Consider the following 26,392-nt stretch of genomic DNA (forward strand, 5'->3'; position numbering starts at 1 on the left):
TGGTTTATGATTAGAAACAAATTGAAGATATTGCAAGTCATGTATTTGTCACAGAAAGGTAATTTTGGGGCTGACTGAAAGTAAGGATTAATGATTGACCCAAAGTAAAATCTGTTAGATTTGGGAACCCAACTTTCACAGAAGTTCTTTATCATGATTTTTTTGGAAAGGAGAGTCCAAGCCCAAGCTTTTTTTCTAAATAAAGCAAAAAAACTTTTGACCCTTTGGCTAGTTCTTTGTTTGCAAAACTAATGGCTTGATCTTTAAAAAATGGAGCCGAAGTGACGATTGTTTGAAATGTTTGAAGACTTATTCCCTCTCAGAAGATAAAAGAAAGCTCTTCCCCCCTAAATCAATTTTGGTTTAATATAAAATAGTAGGGGAGTTAGATTTTTTTAGAAAATGGGGGGAGCAGAGAATTGCTAATTTGCTCTAGTAATGACAGAGGATCTTTGTGATAATGGCATAAAAGTCAAAGGGAAAGCATTTTTAAAGCAGGATCCTGCCTTACAAACATTATGTATTTATCTAGTACAGGATACTGTCAAAATCATTCTGTTCTCAGAGGAGTGCTCAAGAGTTTTCATAACAAAGCTGAAGAGTGGGAGCTTTCCTTATCAAGTTATTCCCATTTTCAAATATTGTTTAACAGCCAGAAATGATCCAGAGATGTAAGGAGAGAGCTATGAAACAAATTTTTTCAAGGTAATGTAATATTTTCCATTAACAATTTTCATGTTGAGACACACACCGCTCCAAGGAGCACCTGTCCTGGAGGCCAGGCTGAGCGTTGGTACTGATCACAGCACCTTCAGCTTCAGCTTGGTGTTTGACTCAGAGGTGCTGCGGAGGAAGGAGGGATGGGAAGAGCCTGCCAATGCTGAACTGCCCACACAGAGCATGTACAGCCCACATACACCGCAGCCACAGGAGCATATGCTTGAAGAGGACACCCAAGGAACAACGCATGAGCAGAACCGCTTGCACACCTCATGCCATTGCTCCCTTAGAGCCTTTCCTCTTCTCCATATGGGATTTCATGGGTCTCTTTCTTCCTGTGTTTAGCTCAGTCACTAATCTCTCAGTACTATGAGTCACCTTCCATCACAGTGGCCTACGTGAATGACAGATCATGTTCATCCCTGGAGAAGTCCAGGGATGTAGCTAAGGGGAAAAGCCTGAGATTTGGAGTGAGAAATAGAGAATATTTCAGCTAATGAATCAGACTACCATTGTGTGGCACTTGAGTCCCTAGGCTTTTACACAATATCCTGCAATCCCAAGCTGTTGAATTAGATGTTCTGGCCTGAGAGAGCCCAAAGGCATTTCTTTAAATAACTCGGTTAACAATCCCACTGAACATTAAGGAAACTGCTAGACTTTGTCTTTCACATGTCAGCATTTGGTCTTGGAGAAATGTAGTCATGGATGATTAAGACATCTGAAGTAACTGAAATTTTCTGCACACTTGGGCAGAGAGTGCATGAATGTAAACATCATCCCAGCCCTGGACCAAAAGGCAGTGCCACCAGCTCCAAGTGAATGCTGAGTGGCAGAAAAGTTGCTCGCATTTGGAAAGGATACTGCACATTAATATTGTCCTATGTGCTGAATAGGCCTTACTAATTACCTTTTCATCCTAATTAACCCTTCATCTTAAGTGCACCTTTTCAACACTGTTGCCCTTTAAAGTGCAAGACTACCAAATAGGTGGTACATGAAGGAAACTACACAGAATATCAACTAATGAAAAATTCACTAGGGTATTACCCTTCCTGACCACACAGTTTAAAAGGATCTGGGATTTATGGTGAACTCAGGACCATTTTTTTTGCTTCATTTCCCAGTCCTCATCTACTTACATACCTACAAATACAAAATTCCATCTGATAATTAGTGGTGAGAGAAATCAAAGGGTATGCACTTTAATGTGGCCAAAGCTATGTGATGAATTTAATATAAAGATACCCCCTAAAGATTACAGCTTAAGCTATTCCGTGTTCGATAGAAAGTGTTAAAAATTCTTTTAAAAAAAGGCAATTCCCTTGGATGAATTCCTAAATAGGGTTATGATTAAATCGGACATTTGGGAATAAGCTGGAAACTGGCAAATGCCTAGTTTAGATTTATGAGTTTAAAGCCAAGTATTGCTGAGGTCAGCAGCAGTCCCCTGACTCATGCCAGTTTTTATCAGTTACAAAGCCAATCTGCACTGTATTTCAAGCTCAACACAAGCACATAGGGAAATGTGATACATTTTGAACTTCAGGCTGAAATTTGATTTACTCAGATGTGCATTCACCCCCTCCTGCTCCATCATACTGGGGATTTTACTGGTTCCTACTGGTACACGTTAAGGTGTTCTTACCATACATTCATGACAATCTAGTCATATGGGCTATTTCCTACTCAGCCTGTTCTTACCCTTTTTTTTATTTGACTCCCCCCAGCTGATAGGTACAAAGGCTACTAATGAAATCTTAAGTCTAATTTTGGAACTTATGGGAGCCTGCACCTTTCTGCAGTTCACCTGCAGCAAATACCAGCCAACGAGCTATGACAGCAAACATTTACCTACCAATCCATTCAGCTTACACTGCTGTTAACCACGCTGGGCCACTGTAAGAATAATCCATAGAAGATTTTTGTAAATTTTCCTGAAAAACAAAATTCCTCCATCATCGCAAAGTTGCAGCATTATAAAATTCACCTATCCTAGGGCACAGCTAAGGGCGAGCGGGCTTCTGCAGGTGAGCAATACGTCCTAACAGATCAAGTGAGCTGCTCCCCTTTCACTGGCTGAATGAAACTGCAGGGTAGCTCCAGGCTGGTTTTCACTGTAGGTGCCCAATATTTATGCAATAATTCAGTTTAGGACTGGATACATTCTTCCAGCTTTTTTAAAACAGTAATTCAAAATAAAAGAATAGATACCAATCCTTAGACCTACTAACATTGCAGTCAATTGCAGGGTGACAGGTAATGATGACCTCAATAGTCAAATGAACAACTTCAGATAAAAACAAATTTAAATGACATATTTCTGAGCCTTCTAGGATTTTGACTTCCAATCCATTAAAAAAACCAAGCTGCTTCTCAAGCTACCTGATAGCTCTTAGATCCAGCTGAGATTTCCAGAATTTAATCACACATCTGCTGAGATACTTTTGGAGAATTACTTTTTTAAAAATAGGAATATGATTTGGAAACACATATCCAGGGGTCCACAGAGGAAGCAGGCTACACTTCCTGCTTGCTTTTTTATTGAACTATTCATACCATAAAAACATTTTTCCTTCATATTTTGAACACTGAGATATGAGTTAACAAATCAAATGTGTTCACAATTTGCCCTCAGCCCAAGCTACAACTTCTGCCATAATTTATAGCCACAGCTACACAGTGAAAATGTGCAATAACTTACAGCAGGTATTCTAAGTAATACAGTGTATAACCATGCTGTTGATAATATGAACAATATGAACCTATTCTGTTTGTACAGATGTGTTAAAAACAGCTCTACCCACCCATAACTTGGAACATAGCAAGGGTCTTAAATGTTAAAAAAGTTCATTTTTTAGAAACAGTAATCACACTTCAGAGAAAGAGCAGGAGATTATAAGGTTATCCAAAAAAACCCCAAACCCAGACATGACTATGCCTCCCGTCATCAGAGTATCCACTGGAGTTTCTCCTTTTCAAAGTTTAGATTAGGAGCTCTAGATTAGGAGATGAATGAATGTGCTGCAGTTTTTAAAAGATTTTTTAATCCCTCATGTCAAGTGGAACATCAACCAGAGAGGTAAACCTGAACCTGAGAGCCATCTTCCTTTGCAGAAATGACTCTTTACACTTTCTCAGGTGAAAGAGTAAGCTAAACTTACCAAGGGAAAATTGAAGGACGGATGCAGTAGTTGTGTTAAGGCCAGTGGTGGTCTACAGGAAGAAAAGCAAATAGCAGAGAGGTTGTGTTAGATCACCAAAACAATACATTCATCACTTGTTCTTCTCTGAAAGCATGGAAACTCTCTGGATACCTAGATCTCCAGTGCATAAAACTATTCACTACCAACCCTTTCAGGTTGAGTGATCATGGACATTTCTGTTATGTCATTTTGATTATTGATGTCTTATCATATGTCAAAGCTGGAATTTTTTTTCTTTCATCATATTAATGTCTACGAAGCAAGCACATTTACGTGAAACACTGGTGCTTGACCAGTATTTAGAAGATTGAAAAAATGAACCCTGTGGTTTATGGTCAGCTTAGCATAAATCTGTATATACAGTACGGTTTTAACTTCTCCCAGCACAGAACAAGAACAAAAATTACCATAAATAAATAACAAAAATAACATTAAGTAAACCTAAAATAATAAAACTAAATATTAAGAGGGAATAACAGAACCTAAGTCTTCAACAGAAAAGCAACAAAACCTTGGTGATACTGCGTAAAGTATACAATGAAATTTTGTAGTAGCATCTACACACTGTTGACATCCAACCAAGACATAGAAACAAGCAGAAAACACCAAGCAGCTCACTCCCTATTTAGCACACTACCCTTCTTTGAGGCCTTTCTTTCTCCCTTCTTTCAATGCCCCCATATTTTAGTAGTTCAAATTAGGACTGTTTTCCTGAAAATACTATAAGAAGCACCAGAGTGTTGTGAAGGACACCTATTTATTTTCAATTCCTTTTGACAGTTGGACTTAAAGATATTGCTATATAACAAGCAAGGCAGAAGCACTGCTTAAAACCACTGCCTGATCTAATTATTTTGTCAAAGAGCTGAAAAATCATTGCAATGTTTAGCAAGTAGAAAGACCAACTGGAGGGTCACCCCAAAAAGAGGAGACTCAAAGTTTGGTTAATTCACTAGCAAAAGACCCAGAAAAGATATAATTTATCATTATAAGCAGAATTTAGAGGCTGTATTGAAGGAAAAATGTACAAGCTGAAAGACAATGGCAACTTTAGATCAAAAGAGAAAAACAGCATGACCTGGCCAGACAGTAAGTTTACACAGTCATAAAAGAAGTCATCTAACTGCCTGATCTAACAGCAAACACCTTAAATAAATTAATCTGATATTGTTGCCAGTGATACCTGCATCCTAGATTTCAAGACCTTGGAGTTGTCCTCCTATGTCAGACCCTACACACCAGTAATTAATGTAATTTCCCACGAAAGCAGAGACAGAATCTTCCATCAGATGTGCTCCTTGTGATCTGCATCCATGCACCACGTTATATCGTGAATATGCCACAGAGAAGTCAAACTTCTGAGCAAATTCAGCCCCAGAAATAAGGTCCCGGGGCTAGCAGGCTTTGCCTACCAGAGCTCAGCTGGGAATCTGCATGGAGGCAACTCCAGGCAGAGCACCCAGAGGACTTGAATGATCCTCCTTCTTTGCTTGTATGAGTGATGTAGAGGAAACTGAACAGTAGATAAGAATGAAAAAAAGTGGTAATCTGCAAAGTATAGATGAACATTTGAGCTCATGGACACTAAACTGTCATCTTCTAAAAAACCCAGCACCCAAGTAAAAATTAGACTCAATGACTTGGAAGATGCTACATTCTTTCAAGCACCCATTAATGATGGCAGTACTACAAAGGCAATTTTATCAGCATTTTGTAATGATGAACAGTACAATTTCTGCATAATTTCCGAGTCACACAGTGAAAGCAGAGATTCTTCCATTATCAGGTATTCCTGGGCTCTTTAATTATCTGCTATGCAGATAAACATCAAAACTGCTGAGAGAGATCTCTCTGACGACTGAAGTCCCTTATTGCCCTGTGCATCATTGCATGACACTGAACAAAAGCTAGTCCTAAATGCAGATGTCTTCTGACTTATTTAGGACTCCACTGCCCCAGAACAAATGTTATCTCTCAGTCATTTGTATTGGCTTTTCTGTCGTTGGAGACTTTCAAAAGAATTTTCATATCTTTGCAAATGTATATTCAGAATGTATATTCAAATGTATATGATTAACAGATTCTAGGTGACAGCTCCCTCCATTCCATTCCATGTACTAACATCAACTTCTGGGTAGCTACATGTTAAATCAGCTTGAATAGTGACTTATGTTAGACTAATAGTCTTTTCCGTTTGCAAGTCAGTTTTAACCTGGATTCATTTTCTGGTGTGGTTTGCCATGCTGCCCACCAATGTTCATATGAATACTACCTCTTCCCCTGGCGGGATGGGACAGGTGGTGATACAGAAAAGCAAAAGGGACCAGACTTCCTCCAGTGCTGGCATGCACCTAGTTGATGTATTCATGAAATGATGCCTTTGAAAATAATGGATGGAGACCTGCATGAGTTGGCATGGGGTTTGGGTGTGTTTTTTTTCTTTTCTACACACATATTACATACGGAGAGGAACTTCTCATAAATACTAAAGAATGGGATCTTCACTGAAATGCACTGAAGATTAGCTGATAACAAGACTACATGTGCTTTAGGAGGGTGTATGGAAATTTAGGAAATTTATCACAGCTATTAATGCTCTGTGAACTAAGACAGATTCAGCAGGACAGATTCCCAAGGCTTCACAATCATCTCAAACGGCAACTTTTAAAACTGCCTGAAAATTTGGCACTTTGGCACTATCTGTATGAGTGTATGTTTACTTAAAATACAGTTTTCCTCTCTTTGGAATATTCCTAACAGGTAATTTTAGTCCTTAAACAAAAATAGGGAAGCTGCATTTACAAAACTCCTTTAAAAAATACAGTCACATCCCCATTTAAGTCCATTCTGTAAGGATCAATTCAGTATTAGGTATCACACCTATCATGCCAAATAATAAAGTACTTTCTGACTTGAGTTATGAGTACCTATTACATTAGTTTACATTCAATTAATTATGTTGTGCAAGTTCTAATTTGAAAATGAAACCCTTTTTCAGTGTTCAGTGGCTCATATCACCAAGAAATTAAATGTATCAGTTATCACAGAAGAGGCATTCCTGTAGACTTAAAAGAGACTATGTTGCAAATCATTTCAGTAATGCTTAAGAGAAAAGCATTAGATTTACTAAAAACTTTCTGCAAAGTTCTGCAAAGGACTACTGAGTTCAGGCAGTGCAGAGAGGCTGGTAGGGAGCCTTCAGTAGCTATTTTCCTTCACTTGCAACATCTCTGATGCCATACATCTTTCCAGGATTTTGCCAGTGGTAAATTCTCACCAACAGACATAGACAGTTGGTATGAAAAAAACCTCTGCCTACAGTAACAGGTGGCTGCTGGGAGTCAGGAGAAGAGACGGACATCAAGGAAGCAAACCAGCAGCTGTCACAGCTGTTGATATAATATATTTTGCAAATTCAACTCTTCTTGACTAAGGATTTTAAAGCAATAATGTGGCACTAGGAGCCATGAACAGAAACAGAGATTTCAAGAGCCATTTCAAGCAGGGACAGAATAGGATTCAAATAGTAAGGGTGATTGATAGAATAAAAATGTGAAATAATTGGAGAAATGAAACAGGTTTTTAAATTTGTGACAGGAAAAGATATGTCATGAAATCGCTGAAACATGACTACAAATCAGAAACAAGTTGGTTCTAAGAAAATACGGCTTTAAACCTATGTCCATACTAAAAAATAAGACTATCTCAGACCTCTGGCATGAACACCGTCCTGTGCTCATCCAAAATGTTAAGCCATTAGCATGTTCCTTCAGAAGGATTTGATTTTTCTGCAACACTGCCATAATATTTATAAACACTTTCATTATTAGGCTGCTAACTGTTTATAAGCATAATGATTTTTTCAGCTGATTATTTAATCACACCACTTTGGCATCATAATAAATTTTTTCAAGTTCCTGATGCCATGGTAGTGCTATATTACCACATGGTAATACAGTCCAACACTGAATTTTGGAGCCAATTCGTGATTACTAAGGATAGTCTAAATTACATATCAGCAGGGAGAAGACAGCTAATTAATAACATTTCAAAAGTCTCAGAGCTGGGACCCTGGGCTTGCTAAATGTCATAAATAGATTGTTTTTCAAGGAGTGCTACCTATGCTCAATACTACAACTAAAAATGAGTTTAAAAATTGGGGAAAATATCCCAGTGGTATGACTTCATTTTTGCACAGAACATAAAACAATGCATCTCTTCTCAAGGCAGTTAATGAAGCATAGTACATTCAAATAGGACTCAAAGTAGCAGAGAAGCAATTTAGCATCCCTGTCAAGATTCCCCGGCTGGAGATGGCTGTGAGGGAAATGACTGAAATTCTCCTTTATCCGTAAAGCCTCTAAATTAGTTTTATATATGTTTATGACTTTCAGTCACTACACCAGCAATATCTGCATTGCATTTATGGAATTCTGGTCTCAGTTAAGGATGTAAAATTAACCCTGTTAAAAGAACTGTCAGTGTCTGAAATGAAGAAAAGATGCCTGGCCAAAAGCACTTCTGTTTTATGGCTCACTTCCATGTATGCTCTTCAAATAGCTCTAATCAGCCTCTCCCTCCACTCAGAAGACTGTTGAAAACATGAAAATTAACTTTGAATTACACAGGCTTTAAGCTGGCCTTTCAATTTCTCAGTTCTTTCCAAAACTCCCATTTTATGTACATCATTGTAGCTAGCTCCCCAGTGTTAGTGTGTGGGCATTGGATATATATCTTTCTATTCATTTTCCACACCAAGATGATCACAAGTTAACGCAAATTGCAGCATGTTGTTTCTTAAGCAATTTTATGACCAAACTACCCCCCAAAGAAATGAATTCTGTCCCCTTCATCATGACTCAGTTTGTTACATACACTTTCCTGAGACCGGCAGGTGCTTGCTCCAGGCTGCATTGAAGTTTGTAGGATGCATTGTTCACAAGTGATGTTTTACAACCAAATTAACATTTGTCAACAGCGACAAGAAAAAACAGGACACAGCTAATACAGTAAGAGAAGAAAAATGAACCTTGTCTCTATTTCATTGTTGGAAACAAAAAGAGAATGATGTCAGTTTGACAACACAGTTCTATTTCCTTGCCTTTCCAGTATTTTATAAATACTTTAAATAACTTGGATGCACACTGGATCAAGAGACTTTCCTTTGCAAGCTATTGCAATAACCTTTGGTTAACATCTATAGATTAAAAAACCACTGGGGTGTTCCTGGGGTGCTCTCCTATGGCCCTATCATCTTGCCTAAGAGCCTCTCTGCTGAACAACACACTTTCAAAGCACACCAACATCTCTGCAGCTGACGCAGCCTCAATTCATAGCCTCCAGTCCCAGTCCCGGCAGATAAGCTTCACTTACCAGTTCTCTGGGACCATATGGCTCACAGAATGTGACGGCGTTGCCGTGCATTATCACACCGCACTGCTCTCCTACCTCACAGTTACTGCATTCAGACCTGTAGGAAGAACACACCATGTTCAAAATGGAAATCAGAAACTGTATGTTTGAGACAGCATTGGGCTTGTAAACTATAAAATAAGACCGTTGTATCTTGGTGGTCAGACAAATTGGACTGTTTTGTTATCATGGTGCTGAACATAAATGTTGAGCAACTCTATGTATGATGTACTAGAGCTGCCTCTCGAGAAAGGCCCTTGCAAATAAGTACTTGCTCTCTGCAAACTGTCCCCCCTTCAAAAAGGAGTGTCCCTGCTCATTGACTGCAAAGCACCACACCATGGGAAACCAAGTGAACTCTTACATGTATAATTTATGCTGAAGTTACTCTTCTTCCAAAATCTTTACTGCACTTTTGATACAGCATTTGTAAACCCACCATCGCGGAGTTACCATACAGAACAGGTCAGGAAAAGGGGTTAGGGCCAGTCCCCCTCCAGCCCACAGGGTTATTTACCCCAAAGGGCAGGCTTGAGGCTGCAGACACTACCCAAAACTGGGCACCAAGAGGCTCCTACAGCCCAGCTGCTCTAACACAGGTCTTGCTGCTGCTTTCTGTTTGTATTTGTCATATCCCATATTCCTAGTAACAGAGAGTTGCCACTCTGCTCACCTTTTAGGGGAAAAAAGTATGAAGAAAAACTCAGAGAGGCTGGTAAGTGCTGCTGAGCCAACTAATTGCACCTTTCCTAATATTTCTTAATTTAATATGAAGGACTTTGTGGGCAGCCTGAATGTAGAGCAGAGGGAAAGGGCCCTCTCTCTCACCTTTGAGTATCAGGGTATTGGTTCTTGGCATGAGCAGCAGATTTTAAAAAAATTTTGGAGATGCGCCCAGCTCCTGACAAACTGCCTGCGACAGGGCTGGCCAACATTGCTTTCAGGCATCCAAAGCTCAGCTTTAACACCAAACCTACAGGCAAACATTTGCTCCCCAAGCAACTCCATTGTAAGCAAGGGTGAACTCACTCCAAACCTTTTTATTTCTTGCTGATTTTTGTCTGTACTTTGATAACTGGTATTTTTAGAGCTTTAAGTGCAATGGACTTATGTAAGGGGTGTTTAGGCAGTTTTTTCTTTGGCTTCCCTCACACAGAGTGTCTCAGACTTGGCCACCCTTTCTGATGTACAATGTCACCAAAATACACATTCCCATATACACAAGCCAGATGTAGTTTAGTAGCGTGCAAAGGTTTGGTCTTCTTGTCTTTTCATTCTCCAGCTAATTTCTGGATGGCAGATCTTACAGGAAATCAGATGGAAAGGAACAAATCCCAAGGAGATAGGGACTTGCTGTCAACATATGTGATAGAGCTTTCAATGAACATAGTTGGTCATAGATATTGATACATACTATCAATGTATAGTTGATTCCTATACAAATTTCCTTGAGGTTTTTTTACCTCTTTTCCTAATTTATGTTGCTTTTTTGTTTTTCCATTAATAAGTGTTGTGTTAAACCTCTGCAAGTCTTTCTGTAAACTGCTGGGAGCAGGATTTTTCTATTCCTGAGTATCTGAAAATCATCAGCCCACCATGGTCCTGAACAGGGCAAATGAAATCTCCACTGTGAGGAAGAGGCTGGTAGCATTGTCAGCTACCCCATGGGGCTGGGACAGCTCTTCCCTGCAGGGGCCATGCATGCAAAAGGTCTGAGCAAGGGAGTGAGGATGAACTACTCTGAACCCAGGTAGTGATTAGAAATAATGTTTAAATTAATCTTTAAAGTATGTGTTTAACTAAGTGGAGCTACCTCGTGGTCTGCTCCTGCAGCAGACTGGGGCTCCTCACCACTCCCCTGGCTTCCCAGGGCAGCAAAGTGTGGGTAACTTTTGGCAGAATGGGTTAACTCTGGGCTGCGTACAATACCCTGCACAATACCCTGCAGGTCTGTGAGTGCTAAGATCTGCTAAGCGAGAGATGTTATGTTTTCAGATGCATAGATGTGGTGAATAATTGATTGCACTTGTTATTTTGGGTCTCTTCGGTTGGTCCTGGGTGAATTCAGCACAGGACTGGCTTTCTTATGCCCAAGTCCATTACAGAAGTCAAAGATAAATGCCTTGTTCTCACTTTCCAAATCCCTCCTTTATTCTGAGATTTTATTAAAGGTCAGTTTCAGCTCCACTTCCCGAAACAAAGTCAGATGTAAAAAATCCTTGAGTTATGTACCTGTACGAGCATGTCCATAAAGTCATTCAGCATCTCACACTCATAGCATTTAGGATTTTGAATTTAAGCAGCAAAACTAAATCCTCTAATGAAGTAATGTAATTCCCATACACTTCAATGAGTTAATACTTACTTATAGAAGCCACAGTCAGCCCATAATTTTATTTCTCAATATAAGGCAAGAAGAGAGCATGTGAGTGAATGAAATTGTACTTTAAGACAAAGTACAGAAACAGAGTTCATGGAGGATGTGTTTTATCGCTATCTAAATTTCACCTGATCCCTAAACTCCGATAACTGAAGAACAGAGGGACAGGAACTAGAAGAATACCTGGAAATCTGTAGGATTCTGGCTGTTTATGAGCATTATTTTCATTATCTGCCCCTATATTTTGGGGTTTTGTAGTGGAGCATGAGACTGAACTCCTGATATGTGCAGGGAGAGACAGATATGGCAGGAAAACTTTGCCTATGAATACTAGGTAGGGACCACTTAGTTCCTTGTGAAAGGTCAGGCCACATAATCCAAGAGATATTTTAATTTTGTAATTCTCATATTTCAATGAATACAAAGTGATTCAGCTGTTCTTCTATTCTACTTCTGTAATGTGGTCTACAAAATAGTGTCTGGAAATCCAGATACACTGTCCTTAATACAGCTGTTTCATCATCACTCGTCTTTTCTAGAATGACGCCTCCCATAAAAAATTGGATGGCTGTTGGTAATCCTGATTCAAACCTTTGTGCTCTCTTTGAAATGAGATGTGGTGAATAATTGAAATCTCTGACAATAAATTGCTCACTAGCTTGACAGGAATGCATGAAGATTAAGATAATTGATCTGCTGTTCCTTAGATGATCGTCATAGTATTGCATGTTTAGAAAGGATCCAATTTGCTCCTCTCCTGGTGTAGACAGGAAGGTTAATTTCTTTTCCATTTATACAAACAGGAGACAGTTAATTGCCCTGGCTGGGTGCAGCTTTTTACATTATCCTTCTCACCTGCCTGGTCTAAAATCTTAGCATGTTAAAATCACTTCAGCTTTCTCTTCACAGCTGGTACTCGCTGCCACTGCTGACATGTGTCATATTCATCTAGATGTCTTCTCTGCAGACCTGCCCTCGCTCTCATCTCTGGCTTAGAGACTCCCACCTCTCTCTGCTATTGTTCTTCACTTTGCTGAAGGGGAAACATCTGCTGTTTCCTCATTCCTATTTGTCATCTCCTTTCCCTCTACAATACCTGAGTTTGTGGACATTATATTGACTGATGTCTTTTGTGATGTCTGGACTATAAAGAAGATAAACATCTCAAGCTGCCAAGAAATTTTTAAACATAAATCTTTCTTAAGTTTAATCCCACAGTTGTAGTGCAATTTGGAAACCACTTTAGGACTTCTCTCTCCTGTCACAAAGCTTTCCTCCACCTCTTTGCCACTGGAAATACCACTGTACCTCTTCATTTCTCACATGCCATGAAGAAGTGATGGAACCTCTTTCTTTCTGATTGATTTTTACATGCTCAGCTTTTCTTCATGTCATTTTTTAAGGGTATGTCTTCTGTAAGTGATTGCTGTTTGGAGTGCTGATAGGCTTTGAGATGAAACATGGCATCAAATTGGGAAGGAGAGTTTAGCCAGCAACAAGCTACTGTACAGAGACTTTCTTTTTTAAACATACTGAATCTCATGTTCTCTACAGCCCTACTGTTAAAACTGTTTTATACAAAAACATACATTAATGCCAGCATCTCTTCTTTACTAATTCACACATCTTCTTTTTCCCCCCTTTTTGTCTCAACATTAAATCTTTTATCATAGGAGTAAACACAATATTTTTTCTAGATTTGTTCTTGCTTGGCCTGTTTTAGTTCTTATATAGCACCTTTTTTATACTCTCCTGTGCAATTTTATGAGGTTACATGGAGGCAAGATAGTCACAGAAACAGGTGCTTAATAACCTAGACAGTCTTACAGATACCACCCATATTGGTCCTCTTTTCATCCAGCCATTCCCTGGCCCTTCCCTGGCAAGTAGTACATGGTGCAGATTCCCTTTCCCTACAGAGGAAGTCAATTACTTTCATGGTTCCTGAGCTTTCTGAACTAAAATAATCCTGCCAGTTTTCAGCAAGTCTCATGTACCACCAATCACGTGCACTATTAGACTTTTTATTGAAAAATGCACTAAACGTTACTGTCTAATTAGTTCCACAAGTCAGCTGTGAACTGCTTAGTATGGCCATCGGTGCTATGTTTACCGTGGAGTGGGAGTCACTTACCTACCTTAACTTCCACAGCTAATACATGTTAGACCTAAAATACATTGGGCATTTATGAATGTGTGAAGCACACTCGTTTCACAAGCCAAAGAGATCTTTGTAAAGTTGGTGGCAAATGAGATCCAAGAAATGAGGAAATCTTTGCTTAAGTAAGCAGGCTTGTGCCTACGGGTTGGAGACTTTGGAAATAATCATATTCTGACATGATTGCACGCTGGAAAAAAAGAATATAAAAATTAGTTGGACACACCATGCAAGAAAATCCTCATGGTGGTTGTGTCCCAAGAAAATGAGAGCGATGAGACATGCTCTCATTCCTGCATTCCCAGCACAGAAATCCTCCCTGCTTCCTTCTCCTTATGTGTCCCTTCTGATGCCTCCTTGTCTCCTTGTCCTTTCCCACTTTAGCAGTTTCTCCTGTTTTCTTTCAATCAGCAAACTGTGATTTAGGTCAGCAACCCATTCCCAGATGCTGTGATTTTTCTGTTTATAAAGAGCCCCATCCCAGCCTTCCCTTTCTTCTCCCCTTGCATCTCCAGAAACACTCATAGCCACTCCTTCCCTGCTCCTGAGCCTCCAAAGAAACAGATGGTTGCTGGGTAGGATGTGTCTTGATGCATTTGAAAGAGCAGAAATTCATAAAAAACAGGCAGTGACTCTTGAAATCATAGAGCGCCCTTGTGCAAAATAGATATTTGATATGAGGCCTCTCTCAGCAATGGAGTGACACACAGGCTCTGCTGGGACTCATAAAATTAGACACACAGAGAAGCTATAAAATGCTTTGCTTGTGCACTTGGACTGTACGTTTCTGCCAGAGCTGCACATGCCAGAAAGGGGATCAGGAGGAGTGGGACAATATTAATCACATCCAAGCCAGTGTTATGTAGGATTTGGGAATAAAAGATCATAGGAAAGTACAAATATTCCTCTTTTCATCTTTACACAACTAATGGTTTCAGAAATTATTAGAGTGGCTTAGTCTACCTGGCCCCTGGTGAGACAGCACTGCTAGAGTACTGGCGCACACAAGGCAGTTGCTACCACACACTCCAAGAGTAGCAGACCAGGGACTGAGCGGTGCTGGAAATACTGCTCTAGCAGTTATCGCAATTGTTTGTGGTAAAGATGGGATTTTAGCAGCTGCCAGGGGAAAAAATGCAATTGTAGGGTGGATGGTGTAAACTGTTCATAATCCCTGATTTAAGTCCCACTAGACAATCAAATGAGAATGAGCTTTCTGCCACTAAGAGGGTCTTCACTGGAGGCAGAGCTACTGTAGGAGTCCTTTATGCAGAAAAGCTCATGACACCTCATTACAGCTTTCTTTTATTTGTGCTCCACTTCTGTTAGTATTGCTGAAGATGTTGGCTTTCTGGTGTTATTACAGGAAAATCTGTCTCAGGATTGTGTTGAGTTTCGGGACCCTCTCTCCCAGCTCACACCTCTCTGCACTGACGCACCAACCAAGGTGGATCAAGGTTATTCCAGAGGGACCAAATCCAAATCTTGGGGACAAAAGGAGCAGGAGACTGGGGGCTCTTTTAGTCTGAAATTTCTCTGTTGAGACTTCTATACAGCATCGATGAATTTAAAGATAAGAGAGCAATGGAAAAATAAATTATGGAGGCTCCCAACAGACAGGCCCTCTGTGAATTATGAGACGTCTGCAGGGAAATAATGCCTCATCTCATTTCTCTCCACTCAAGCCCATTTAACACACTGCTGCTAATGCTATCTACCTTGGCAGCTATTCTGTAACCCGTTAAGAGTCCTTGATCTATTAATTCCCATAAAGAAAGAGGGTTTTTTATAATATAGTATTCCAGGTCCTTAATGCATCTGTCCAGAAAAACTTTTTAAGAGATGATACAAAAGGAGGAAAAATAGTAGGTACATATTAAAAAGTACTACAATAAGTATGTGCAAAAGAAAAATATCCATAAAATTCCATAAAACACAATCTTTTTACCTAAGGTGGTGAAACTGTGAAAGACCTACACAGATGGAAAACTGTGACAGGCCTTACTAAAAAGGAAAATTAAATCAGATTTCACAGAGCCTGTACATTCTTAACTAACAAATGCAGGTAACTGCTAAAATGCCTGTCAAGAATTTATTTGAACAAGCTAAACTAACCCAGTAAAATATTTCTGTGTCTTGTATGAATTAAATAAATAAAATTAGTTGTATTTATGAAATAGGATTGGAAGGAATAGAAAACTCAGTAACAATCTCATATCAAAAAAGGAGACTCCAACCTTCAAAACTTCCGATAAGACGACCGATAAATGTTAAGACTGATAGATGTGTTTATCTGGGTATAGTACAACCAGTAGCTATGTTCACTATAGATAACAGAATCAGTTTTGTACTATAAAAGACCTATAACTTCCTCTTTTGTGACATACGTACATATATGATATGAATTGGTACTCTATCACTATGATCATTGTGGTGGTAAAATTATTAATATTTAAGATTCAGAGGTCTGGCTAAGAGTTATCTTTGCTAAAAGAACATTCCTTTTGACTAAAAGCTAACAGTGCAATTGTTTCCAACTCCCCACTTCTGAGCTAAGATAATACTGGGTGTGCCAGGTTCTGCCAACAGCCATCTCTCCATATTGTCCTATTATTTACTGTTGGAGTCCTTATAATTGTGGCAGCAACTTAAAGAGTCCATCCCTCCCAGGGATGGGTACTTGGCTTTATGAACATTGAAATGATTGTTTTTCCTCACTTCTTTCCTTGTTTTCTGCAACTGTGTATGGGTTGGGTCGCTGCAATCACTTGGCAGAGAACGGGAGCAGAGGGGGAGATGCTGTCTGAGTGCTCTCTCACTATGATCATAGCTAATAAAGCTTCTGCCTGACCTGTCCTAAATTGTACTTGTCTTACTATGCACGTGGAGTCCCGAGATTCTCCAACAGCATCTACTGGTTAAAGAATGATAACAACCTGTGCTTGCTGTTTCAGACACAGGCTGTGATAATATGAATGACCCTACTCAGGAATCTCGATGAACGAAAAAATCCTAGCAATTGGGAGTTGCTGTATAGAGCTGGGAAGGGAAGGATTTTCCTTCCTATACAATACAAAAGTTTTGGAAAAGTTTGCCTTCCACAAAATAAAAGAAAATCAACAAAAAATCAACCTTAAATATTTTCAGCAGCTGAAATTTAGATGGAGGTATTTACTTCCAGTTATTTTTTTCTTTTGAATGACTTGGAAACATTTGATTTCAGTTTAGAAGGAATTTTTACTGTAGTTAGCTACACCAGAAACATGTACTACATGAACATGAAATAAATAAATTTTAAAAATATGAAAAAACAAAGTTTAATTATTGAAATTCATCACCTTTTCCATGAAAAGTTATGATTTCAAGAAATTAAAATCTTCATACAAAAACATTCACTGAGCTCAGCTCTAGTCCTTTATATTTTTGGATTAATTCAAAATTTGAAGTCAATGAGAATTTGTCACTCACTTCAATGGACTTAGAATTTCTCAGTCGCACATTAATCAATTAATTAATAAACTAATGTATTTAGGTCCCAATGGAGTTAAGACACACATAAGCTTACACCAATGTGAGCTGAGGTATGTATGAATTAATATAATACAAATACTTCACTATAATAACCAAAATGTTGTAATTTGCTCAAATATGTATAAAGGAAAGCAGAAGCCTGAAACTTACCACATGGTGGGATTCAATTCTTGCTGATGGTAAGAGTCAAAGTCATCTCGTAGGATAATGCTGTCACTGTGCATTTCAGCTACAAAGAAAAGAAAGCACTATATGAAAAAAATCCAGTGTAATTGTCCAGTGCTTTCTAAGTGTTGCCTTACCTAGAGCTAAAGCAACGCATTGTAAAATGAGGAAATCAGCTTTTTAAAGTATGCTAGTCACAAAAGCATGGTTTTCTCAGTTACAGGTTTTTTTGCTTACTCCGGATCATAGTACCACAATAAAATTAAGCAGTACCCCAATTTATCACCAAAGTGTGATGGCTATAAAAAGATGCAGTCATCAAGTATGTACTAAATGTTTTAGGAACTTTTGTCCCAAATTGTTGGTTGTTCTGAAAGTTCAGAAAAAAATCCCTCCAAATCCAGATTTTGGAAACACTGGCAGAAGGAGGGATGAGATGTCCCAGTGAACGTACTACAGTTCTAACAGTCAGGGGGTTTATTCTGAAAACTCATAAGCAAAAATCCATGAGCTCATTGGAATTTCTTTGCTGCTGTCAGTGAAGCTGGCAGTAAAGGTCAGCTCATTTAAGGAACATAAACTGTGAGTTATGTTACGCAAATGTTTCTAACCATCGGTCTGCAAGCTTCAGACTTCAATTTTCCCCCTAGATTTACTGTATCATTTACATATGATGACCAAAACCAAAACCCCAAAACCCAAAACTTTGGCACCTGTATTTGTATTAGACAGACCCTTCTCTACAAATACTTCCATTAAATGAATGAAGTAACTGTCATCTACTATTCAAAAGGAGCAAGGATGCCAGAATCTGTCCTGGACTAATCAAATTGCAACACACGGGTTGGTGCAGGGCTGGACCTCTGCTGTGTGCTCTGTGCCCTGCTTGGAGAGCAGGAGAGGCAGTGCCCTGCTCCTGGGTGCACCTTGGAGGTGCACTGGGACAAAACCTTCTTCCCAGTGACCCAGCACTGGTGTAACAGTGCTGTCCCACACTGGGCGTTATGGGTCATAGAATCATAGAACGGTTTGATTTGGAAGGGACCTTAAAGATCATTGAGTTCCAACCCCCCTGCCATGGGCAGGGACACCTTCCACTAGACCAGGTTGCTCAAAGCCCCATCCAACCTGGCCTTGAACACTGCCAGGGATGGGGCAGCCACAGCCTCTCTGAGCAACCTCTGCCAGTGCCTCACGACTCTCACAGTGAAGAACTTCTTCCTTATATCTAATCTAAATCTACCCTCTAAACCATTACCCCTCATCCTATCACTACACGCCCTGTTAAAGAGTCCCTCCCCATCTTTCCTGTAGGCCCCCTTTAGGTACTGGAAGGCTGCTATAAGGTCTCCCTGGAGCCTTCTCTTCTGCAGGCTGAACTTCCCCAACTCTCTCAGCCTGTCTTCATAGGAGAGGTGCTCCAGTCCTGGTCCTCATACAAACAGATGCTCTAATACATAGCTAAGAAGAAAAGCTCTGCAGTGTCATATACTTGCACTGCAAGTGTTCAAATGCAATAAATAAACAGCAATAAAAATCACAACAAAAAACCAACTAATCAGAATTAGACATAATTCAATTCATTTTATGAGTCTCATTTTTATTTGAATTCCCCAGAGCTAGTTTCATATGACCTTACAGATTGTTTATTATAATAAAGTTAGTGATTCTGAGTTTTAGTAATAAGAATGACAAATCACCTACCTAGGTGAGGATGTAAGGGAGCTTCTGTCGGGGCTGCAGAGAACAAAGACACACAATGCATGAATATCTTCTATGATCAGGGCTTAACTGCAGCATTAAAAATTGATTCAGCATAAAACAAATTGTACAGTAAATGTTCTCTTTAGTCAACTATCCTGACAGTTGAATTATGAAAAATGTGATACATACGGAAAGTTATAAAAATATAACAGGAAAAAAAATTCTCTAATTAAAATAAGCATCAATAATAAATGAAAGACAGAAATGCTTGTATAGAAAGGTAAGAAAGATCACGTCTAGTCTAGGATTATGAGAGATTATTAGAAATAATTTGGATTAAGATTCAGTAATTCAATGATTGACAAAGAAAGTGGGAATTAGTCTCAACAAAAGAAACAGTCTAGGCGAGGCAGAAATGCCGCACTTTGACCATTTATACTGCACTGGACAACATTTTACTGGGTATATTGTTGGGAGAAAAAAATCCTAGTATTCCTAGGGCAACAAGTAACAGATTGACTCTGCAAATCATTGAATCAAACACTTATTTTAAAGCACATTTTTACTTGCATTGCTGAATCAATTCCCCAGTAGGTCTCTGTCTTCCAAGAAACAGCTAATATCGTAGTGACACACTGCATGGCCAGCATGTGTGTGAAATGATAAAACTTTATTAAGTAGTCTTCTCCTTACACATTGCAAGAGGAGTCTCAGTGTAACATCACACAAATGAAAACAGAATGTATCTGAAAGGGCACAGCTACATAAAAAATATGGGGAAGGCTAGAAGGTGGTTACAACACAGTGTGCTAGATACTCCATGGTAGCTACTACATCCATAGCCTGGCCTGATCTTAAATCCAAAGCAACTTACACCTCTTTCACGGAGGCAAAGAGGGTGCAATAAGCAAGCTCCTGGGGAGCAGCTACCTCTTTTGCCACTCCGTACCTCACCCATGCAGCTGTATTTCTAGTTGTATTTTGTACTTGGTAAATTGAACACCAAAAAAAGAGAATTTTTGAAGCCAGGCTTCTTTTGATGATTCTGTGTTTCTTCTTGGGCACTGACCTAAATTGTATCACTACTCCTGATTTGTTCAGCATATTTGCAAAAAATTACTGAAGTACTGCAATTTCTGTCATAACATCTGACAAATTAAAAATAGATTAAAAATAAACATAAAAATGAATGCAGCAATCTGCGTAAAGCCCTCACACATAGTCATTTGAATAGAAAGACCAACACAAATCTCAAGAATTTTGTTTTTCTCTTCCTGCTTTCTCCTTAAACACTGGGTTTGCATGGAGGCGTGACATTCTGTAATGAAATTGCAACATTTCATGGGGAAGTTGGTGATTAAGAAGCCTGAGCAACAAACAACCGAGGTATTTGCAGACCAGAAAAGGATGGCAAGCAGTCTGGCTTTAGCTTAGACAGAAACCTTTGATTTAACTGACTTACAGCTTGGAAGACCGACAGGTTTTACTCCATCCAGTAACCTTATATAAATATATATATATATATATATATATACAATGCTGAAAACAACCACAGAACCACTGAAAGCTTTACTGCAGAGAAGAGCAAAGGCATTCTTAAGAGTCTGATGCTGAACAGAAATCACAGACATGCAGAAATATGAAATCTTTCTTTCTTTATGCAGCTAACTTGCTCCATTTTTTTATACAAGCAACTTATCCATGCCATCTTGTCTTCCCCAGGAGAAATGCCAATAATGACTCTAGCAATGGCCAAGACCTCTCATCATGACGGTACAAAATCTGGAGCAATACAATGCCAATTGCACATTAAGCTTGGTGCTGCTTCCAGGATAAAACTGGGATGCACTGGTGGACACTATACAGGAGAAGACTGCATTTGTTCCTTGCAGTCCCAAGCATTGTTCTTCTTCATGGAGGCATGTATAAATTTCTCTAGAAAACTTTTAAAAACTATTTGCACAGAAGAAATGGATTAAACTGGATTAACTGAATTATTTCCCAGATTGAGCAATGCAAGCTGTTTGGATTTTGCCTGTAGGAAAAGAAGTACATTATGGCATGGGATTTGAAATACTCCTGATATTGTAAGATGTTAAGATGTTAAGCTTAAAACAAGACCACTGTCTCTGATGCTCTGTATTACACCTTTTCATTAGTTCCAGATCATTACTAAGGGATGATCCATTGTGAACACAGGTGTGGCTGAGGCCCACTCTGCTAATGCTCATCTGTGAGGAGGATGGTCATGTCAGGCCATCTCATCAGCTGGCCAAGCAAATTTCATTAGCCTTTGAGAGTAACTCCATCGAAAGAGACCTTCCTCTCCAACAAGAGCAGTTCAGACTTCAAAATGAAAATGAAAGACTTGATTGTCATTCATCCCAGGTCGCTTGGCATTGCTCTTTGGAAGAAGCTTTCTGTGGAAGGCAGTCCAGCCCAGGATACACACAGTCACTAATAATACTTTCTTAAGTTATTAAGCAAAATTTCAGCATTCAGCCAAAAGGCACAGGTATAGCACAAACGTGGAATCTTTACATTTGCAAAATCCTTTGACTTCAGCATTTTTTAAAAATATAACTAGCTGTTTATGTGTTTAAAGAATACAAAATCGGGATCTGAGAATTTTTCCTAAAACAGTTCTTCAATTATATGCATAGCATATTGCAAACCAAAACTGCTTACCGATAGACTGAAATGAAGGAAATTTTGCAGATGCATACTAGTGCTACTGTTCACTCATTTAAAAAACTAAAGGTGGAAATTAAGCAGACACTTAATGTTGGACAAAAGGTTGTTCTTACAAACAAAGACTTTATGTTGAGGAGGGGTGATGGTTCCCAAATCTTTACAGGATCTGAGAGCCCAAGCATTTTTGCCTCAGGTATTCCTTCATCTGATTTGTAATTCAAATTCCAGAGCTGAGTATGACAAAAGACTGTGAAGGTACCACTTAATAAGCAATAAACCTAGACTTTTATCTCACTATGAATAATTTCCGTATTACATTTTATATTTCATTGCAAAACACCACTGTGTTGATCTTCAAGTGTTGTAGTTAAGGTCCCCAAAATAATAGAAATTCAGAACATGACACAAAAACAATTGTAGCAGTGTTAAAATATTTTCAGATCTGCCTTTTTTATCAATTTATAGAACTACTTATTTTAAAACAATATGGATTGTACAGTAGGGCATACAGTGTGGCTGAAGTCAAATGGAGTTTCCTCATGTAACACAACAAAGCTAAAAAAAATTATATGGTGCAGAGTAGCTATACAGTGCAAAGATATAAAACATTTACAGTTTAAAAAGAATTATACAATACTTCAGACTGAGAGGGGAAAAAACCGGCCATTGTTGTTTGTATTTTAAACCATGATTCACTTTTTTAGATTGTCCTTAGGCACATGGTTGGGTGGTTTTAAATTTAGGATCAGTATTTGTGTGGCTCCAAAATGCATCTTAGATTGAAGGAGAATGTTGTACCTTTTAAAAAAAGTAAAGTAAATGAATTTATTATTTGATTTTTAACTAGCACCCTGGGTATATACAGAGCTTTACAAGAGACGAATTGTACTAAGCAAAGAATGGAAATGGAGCTCAACAGAGTTCACAATCTAAGAGGCATGAGCAAATACAATATGAGAAAATGTAAGGAAATGTAGGGTGCGTGCCTTGTAAGACAAGGCAATCCCTTTGGTAAGGAAAAGCACAGAAGGAAGTACACAATACAAAGTGATTCAGAGACAGAAAGGCCACAGTCAAACTGTGAGAATCCTGAAGAAATTAATGGGGAATTCAAAAGTCAATGGGGTCATTGTGGGGCTCTGTGTCAATGGGATGAAGGAGAATGAAGGCATCTTTTGGAGTAAAAGGTTAAAATTTTCTGTGGATGAAGTAAGGCTACTGAAAGGTTAAGCCAATAGAAAAATATGCCCTGTTCCGGTTAAACTGGAAGGGAGGGAAATAGGAGAGAAGTGGGAAGGGAATGTCATCTTCACATAGAGGAGCTAGAATATGAGGAGGGAAAAAAGATTTGGTGATGGTTCTGATGTCAATGGAAAAATAAGAACCAAAATCATTAAACATGGTAATGGTTAACTGTTAAGCAAAACTAGTCTCCAGATAAAAAAAGCTAGCATAATGCAAATTAAACACATGTTCCAGCAACATCAGTTTGTACTATTGACACCCATATTCCACAGATCTGTGGCGTCAAGCCTGTGTACAGGGATAGAGAGGGAACACAGCATAAGAAAATATTCTTAAAGCTCACTGGAAAATAGACTTTTTTTTTTCTTTTTTTTTTCTCTCAGAACCCTGAACTTTTTTTTTTTAAATATAAAGGAAAAATTAATTACAGAAACGCAAATGCTCAAATGCTCCCAGACAAACACCGTGCTCAGGGTTCAACAGCCAGCAGCCATTAGCTGTTGATCATCAATTCATCACAAAGGAGATGTGGAGAGAGGTATATTCTATTTTGCAGATTATAAAAAAGTCCAGTCTCCTTGTCATTAGCAGCCAGATGAAGACGAGGAAGGAAATGAATGCTTTTATTTAGACTCCTGCCAATACTTTCGCTCTACTGGTAAACAAAGTTATTATTGAATGATAGAGGCTGAACATCCCCCAAGAGACAGTCAGCATGTTGCCCGAGGGCTGCATTATTCTCGCTGACACATAAACCAAGGAACAATACATCAGGTCTAAACTCCAGTCTTCTGTTCTGTAAAATACTGTTCTGGTCAAGCCTGAGAGCCTGCAATCTGTTTTGCATTTGTTTTTCAGCGTTCTTAAATTTTACAAGGTACAAAACACACCTAAAAGGTCTGCCACAAACATTCAGGCAAAAGTGATCAAATAAAAGAGAGTCTGGGCTAATTCTCAGGATTTACTTTCATATGGAGACATCTGTCAGACTGTAGACTGGTTTCTTAAGAAAGGAGTCCCAATCCTGTAATTTGTGGCATTGAGCATGAGATTGTATAAAATTCTAGGATCTATGCTGAAAGGAATGATTTTGCACTAGGAGGGAACAACATCCTTCATCTTTTCCATCTCTTAGGTTTTACTATTCTGTTCTCCTCTAGTCAGTCAGAACTAAATTACACACTCACGAATCTCCCAGTATGGTCCTTATTCCAAAGAACAGTGCTACTGGTCAAAAGTTACATAGTGTACCAGGGAAATGGCCTTCTTAACCCTTTAGCACTACTTGGTGCAGTAAAGGCAGGCAGGGTTGTGTGACATGTCAGCTGCATCCATCCCTGCACCGTGAGCTGTTTCTCCTAGCAGCATCACTGTTTTCATACAGACCTAAACTCTTTTGAGTTCTACAGTGGAATGCAGCCATGTCTGATGTTTTGTCAACTCCATTTTAATTATGCTACAGTTTATTAATGTATGATTTTTGTTCTACTCAAGCCAGGAATAAATATGAATCAAACTGCACAATAGTAAGTTCACCTTATTTTCCATTTATTTTCCTATTAGATCAACAAGTTAAAGATATTGTTAATTAAAGATATTATTAATGGCAAGAACATCATCAGTCACTAACATCCTTATTTGTCCTTAAATGTATTTATAAGACATGTAACTTTTCTGTCTTGGCTTATACGTTTTGTGTTTCCTTGCCTATTTTTGCTGGATTAACTCTTTTGTGTGATAATTTTTAAGTCTCCTTTCTTCAATATCCAATAAAATTCTTATGAACTTTAAAGCTTACATTAGTTCTCAAAGATCTCTCTATCTTCCTAAAATATTTGTTATATGCTGAACACACAGCTTTTCAAGTGATTATTTTACTTTCTTTGGTATCTTTCCCTATGGCATCACTGCTTATTCCATTTACATTATATATAGGGCTGCTTGTTTGGCATTGCCATCCCTTAATGCTACCCTTTATCATCCTCTAATTCTCTTCAAAATAATAACTACTTTCCTTTCACTGCACAAATCCCATTAACTCTATCAGGATTTACTAATGCACATCTGAGGGTGGACAGCCACAGTGAACATGATTTCTGAGATTCCTTGCTACTTTCATGTCTTCATGTATATCCTTTGTACTAGTTATTATGAAGTCTGATATAATCTCCAGTGAACATACTTATTAAAAAGATATCCTGTAATAAATCTATGAAGTTGCCCTGTGGTTTTATTTTCTTTACTTAATATGTCACATCATTCACTACAGCATTTCAGTATAGTAATGTTTAGGGCCAGAAAGAGACCATAAAACCTCATTTATGTCAATCTACCTTGCTGTTCTGCATATATCTTAATATGATATTTGGTCTAAATAAATTCACTAATTCTTTCTGAAAGAATCCTTTGTTTACATTAATAGTATTGATGAAACTGTGATTGTCTACATGGAATAAAAGAAGTGAGGTTTGCTTCAAAGAAAGCATCTTTTATCTGAGTAGAAAAATTAATCCTAGTATTGTAAGAGTTATAATAGTACACACTGGTTAGGGGCACTAACGCAATGCACATTGTCTGCTGAAGAAATAAGTACAAAAGGGCAGAAGAGAGCCTGGTGCTGGAATGGATAGGAGGAAGGGCAATGGGTAACCGGGTGGTTGACTATCTCAGTCAAGAAAACTGTGGCCAAGCTAGGAAACTAAGGGGAGAGAAGCCTTTGTGAAGATAAAAACGTGGGAGAAGGACCAAGAGAACCTCTGAGAAGCTTGTGCATCGGTATTGCAAGGAAATTTGATGACTGATTACATGGCTGTCATACAGTCACCTGCTCATAGAACAGTACCTCTGGGTGATCCTTGACTAAGTCAAACCTGATGTTTGCAGAGTTACCACAGTGACATCACGTATTTTGGAGAAGACAAATCCACAAAGTCTCTGAAGTGACTGTATACAAAGCAAAGAGAATTGCTGGGAATATCACAGGAAAGACAAAAGTAATGAGAATGCAGGAGACTATGACGAGGTGGGGAAGCTGGAGGCCCTTTCAGGGAAGCTGTGCAGGATGTGGCTATCAGTGGCTAGATGGGAGAAGGAGGCAAAGTGACTGTCACAGCTGAGCAGCCAGCGAAGGCCCAGGGATGGCACATCTCAGCATCTTTTATTCTCTACACACAACCA

The 26,392-nt window shown here is 38.8% G+C and overlaps 1 protein-coding gene across 1 annotated transcript in view; it reads right to left on the bottom strand.

The window, feature by feature from the left end:
- Nucleotides 1-26,392, bottom strand: part of RELN (reelin) — a 305,272-nt gene that overhangs the window by 151,834 nt on the left and 127,046 nt on the right. The window contains exons 5-8 of the mRNA XM_075024802.1: nt 19,277-19,309; nt 17,558-17,636; nt 9,300-9,396; nt 3,885-3,936 (exon numbers count right to left, since the gene is read on the bottom strand). Coding sequence (XP_074880903.1) covers nt 3,885-3,936; nt 9,300-9,396; nt 17,558-17,636; nt 19,277-19,309 — 261 coding nt within the window. The remainder of the gene's footprint in view (nt 1-3,884; nt 3,937-9,299; nt 9,397-17,557; nt 17,637-19,276; nt 19,310-26,392) is intronic.

This window comes from Buteo buteo, chromosome 4 (genome assembly GCF_964188355.1).
Source record: "Buteo buteo chromosome 4, bButBut1.hap1.1, whole genome shotgun sequence".
Taxonomy (NCBI): Eukaryota; Metazoa; Chordata; class Aves; order Accipitriformes; family Accipitridae; genus Buteo; species Buteo buteo.